A 3,709-nucleotide genomic window follows, 5' to 3' on the forward strand; every position below is an offset into this window, starting at 1 on the left:
ATACAAAAGAATGGTATTCACACAATAGTGTATATTGACCATTTTAACATGGTAAAAGACTGGCATAGCCATCAATGGTGAATTCTGTGTGAGAATACAGTGGAGTGAGAGGGTGAAAAAGAGCCTATTGGTCAGTGTGCTGGACTGGCAGGGTGGTTGACCAGAGGCACTAGGCCCTCCCCACACCAACTATAAAAGCCTATACTCTTTGTCCCTCCACAGCCACTACTCACTCTCATCTGCAAATAACCTTTGTTCCAGTCCGAGACACACTGGTAAGTCAAGATGTTCTACTGTATCTGCTGTTTCTAAATTGAGTTGATCTTAAACTGGAGGCATTCGTTCATGGACTTTGATTTAGGGATTTGTATAGTGTAATGACAGGCTTAAAAGGTTATTTTAAATTGTACGAGTATCTTGATTACTCCCCGCTAATCACTGGGCTGTCCTTTTTTTGTTGTTGTTGAGAGAGAGGTCTGAGAGATAGAATGTCATCATCTGATGTATTGAAGTTACGTGACTGCTTACAGGTGTAGGATCTTCATGTTTTATTCGCCCTGTTGCAGGTTCCTCCAATGAAGGAACAGTCAAACTTGTAGTATTTTTGAGGTTTAAAAATACTTTGGAAGTTTGTTATTTCCACTTTGAAATTTCAGACTTGATTTTCCCTGATGAGAAATGTATCAACCCCTACAAAAATGTCCGTTAGTTATTATCCACATAATAATTCATATTTCCTGTTGCTGCAGGACTATTTTCCTGCTGTAGCAAACTCAAATGAATTAAGATCCTACATCTGTACCTGTTGTTTATGTCACATACTAGGCCTAGAGATGAATAGCTTTTTACTCTACTTTGTAGATCACATTACAAACCACAATGACTGACCTGGAGAGTTCACTGGCCACCATCATGGAGGTGTTCCATAAGTACGCAGAGAAAGAAGGGGACAAGCACAAACTGAAGAAAAGTGAACTGAAAGACTTGATCAATGAGGAGCTACCAGCCCTTACAGGGGTGAGTATATCACAACCATATTTTCACTACAATATTTCACACGTCATTGTTTAAATTGAACATGCAGTTTGGATCTAGGCTATGTTTAAATATATTTACAGACTTTGTTGCACTAAGCTCATGAGGCATTTATACATTATTATTCTAGAATCAATGGGTGAAATGACCATAAAACCAGCCGTAAATATTGCGGAATGCACCTTTAGTCAATCAAATATGACCTTATCTATCTACTGTTTTTGCTCTCAGCAAGTGAAGGACCAGGCCACTATGGACAGTTTGATGGAGAGCCTGGACACGGACGGAGACTCGGAATTGGACTTCCAAGAGTTCATGACATTTATCACCATGGTAACTGTCTGTTGCCATGATTTCTGCGAGCACCATGAGGACGAGTAGCTAGGCACCAGTTAAACAAGAGAGATGGAGAGAGAGAAAGCGAGTAAATTATGAAGTAGGAACTTTAGTTTGATAAAAAACTTAAATGTCAATGAAAACTTTGTATTTTTCCTGTTGGTCCCATTTAGTTTCAATAGGTTTCTTATACCCTGTTTGCCTACAAAGGGCTAACGCACTTTGTTTCATTGCCTGTGTCTTGTCAGAGTTGACAAAACCAAATTGGTTTAGTACTGAAACTTCATAGAATAGCTTTTGCCAACAAAGCATAGAGCACTTTCCTTGTTATACTGTAAAGCTAAGAACCAAGGTAATAGATTCATGCATTTCTGCGGCTCTAAATTGGTTCAATTGCTATCACTAACAATGCATGTATAATCAGCTACATTGGACATGGTTTGGCAAGTAAAACAAGAATCCTCCAGTTTGATTTTGACCCCACAAAAGATGCTGTTGAATTCCAGCCAATATCTTGAATTGAATTCTGTTTTGATGAAAGTGGTTTTCAAATTGAACTGTGCTTTGTGAGACGCCATTAAAAGTTTAACATAGATAATCAATAAAGATGATCAAATGAATACAAGCACATACTTTTCACCAGTTACACCATGCCCTTTTCACTTGAGATTCATACAATTCATAGTTCTGTCTCCTGTAGAAAAGTTGTGATGTGTACCCCTAAGAGGCAGTGTTGCTCCATGACAAAAGCATTGGCACCTACTGGATGTAAGGACTATGCCAAATATACTGAATCAGTGACACAGAGAATGTATGCATCTTCCTTATGCATCTTCAGTAAACATCTCTACGCTATCATGACTACGTGCCATACGTGCTACCTCTTGATGTCTGTTGCCAATTCTGTGTTTTAACTGTATTGGGAATGAAGAGACAGTGAAAGCAAAGTCTACCGAGCCAATGGCAACCCTCTCCTGGGAGACCATGTTCTCAGAACGTATATACACGACGGCTGGCAACAAGATGAGGTTTTTCTCTCTGGAAAAAACAGTCAATCAAAACACCTTTTGGAATGGACACGTAAAGGGTCAATAGTTTGGTGACGCGACGGGTGAAACATGGGCAACATTGATCAATTAACTGTGGTAGAAGCACAATTACTGTAGATAGATGATGTACAAATACACAAACATGTAGCCACTGAGAATGGATTCTTCTATCACTCGGAATCAATGGTGCTGTCAGCTGCGTCATGCACCCCGATTATCTGAGGGGGGGGGGGGGGGGGGCAGGAACCTCTGCATCTCTGCTAAAAGCTGCGTAAAAGATTGAAAGGAATGTGAGTCGTATTCAGTACATTTAGTTTTTGCTTGCTTTTCTGAAGTCTACCAACATGGCCAGCTGAGAGAGTTAAACGAGCTAGATACTCTAACTTGATAGTCTGAAATGGCTTCTTCCTGTGGACACGACACCGCTGGGTACAGTATACTTATTGTGGAAATAAAATGTAAAAAGTATTTATGCAAGCGGGACATAAAAGCCTCATTTAAACACCATTCAACACAGGCTGCTGCATCTGGTGCTGAACATAATAATAAGGTATAGAGAGCTGCCTCAGCCCCAGTGTGAGACCAGGAAATAAAGGGGATGGGCAGTGCGCCAAAACTCTGAGGGAACATTGTGAGTTGGCAAGTAGCTTGTTTTTGCTCCTCAATTGAGACAGACATTAATGGCATTTGGGAAAAGTTTAATTGGACTATCAATCTCTGACGCACTTACTCGATGGATTCCTGGTCCTTTGGACACGACTAGGCAAGATGCATGTGTTGAGTATGAGAATAGACAGCAGAATGTTACTATGCACACCGGTGCATCTGTTAAAACATGCATGCACTTGTTGAGCGAGTGCATGATCACAAAATGCATCATTCTTACTGGTTGTGGCCATCTTAATTGTCAGGGTCTCATTGGATGATGGCCTGTGGTATATCCCTGCTACCCTTTGAGCGGGCGCAGGCGGAGAGATCTACGGATGTGGTGCTGTCGTCTCCTCTGTCAAAGGCTTAGTAAACTGCCTATTAAAGATTCTCTCCGAGGTACACTGTCGCGCACCTTATTCAAAGAGCAAAATGACCTTTGAACCAGGAATGCAACAGTATGTGTGCGCCTCCGCTGTTCAGATCTGCCTGTGGTGGTCACACCAAAAAAAAAACGTCTGCTTGGCTATGGTGTCTACTGAGTCAGTCCAATTTGGAGCATATTGTTCAATATAAACGGCAATAATAAGAATCGTGAAGCTGCTCATCAGTCCCATCAGGCCCTTTAACATATCCCAAGG

General features: G+C 41.1%; 1 protein-coding gene across 1 annotated transcript; it reads left to right on the forward strand.

The window, feature by feature from the left end:
• The first annotated feature begins 866 nt into the window (after window positions 1-866).
• Window positions 867-1,996, forward strand: s100b (S100 calcium binding protein, beta (neural)). The gene is made up of 2 exons (XM_038997045.1): window positions 867-1,017; window positions 1,267-1,996. The coding sequence occupies exons 1-2, from the start codon at window positions 880-882 to the stop codon at window positions 1,414-1,416; spliced, it is 288 nt and encodes a 95-aa protein (XP_038852973.1). The 5' UTR covers window positions 867-879; the 3' UTR covers window positions 1,417-1,996.
• Window positions 1,997-3,709: the final 1,713 nt, after the last annotated feature.

The sequence above is a fragment of the Salvelinus namaycush genome, chromosome 7, assembly GCF_016432855.1.
Source record: "Salvelinus namaycush isolate Seneca chromosome 7, SaNama_1.0, whole genome shotgun sequence".
NCBI lineage: Eukaryota > Metazoa > Chordata > Actinopteri > Salmoniformes > Salmonidae > Salvelinus > Salvelinus namaycush.

Excerpts from the sequence above, each read along its gene's own strand:
- s100b (XM_038997045.1), top strand. The coding sequence starts at position 880 with ATGACTGACCTGGAGAGTTCACTGGCCACCATCATGGAGGTGTTCCAT. Across the intron at positions 1,018-1,266 it reads AGCTACCAGCCCTTACAGGG|CAAGTGAAGGACCAGGCCAC; the intron begins GTGAGTATATCA and ends TTTTGCTCTCAG.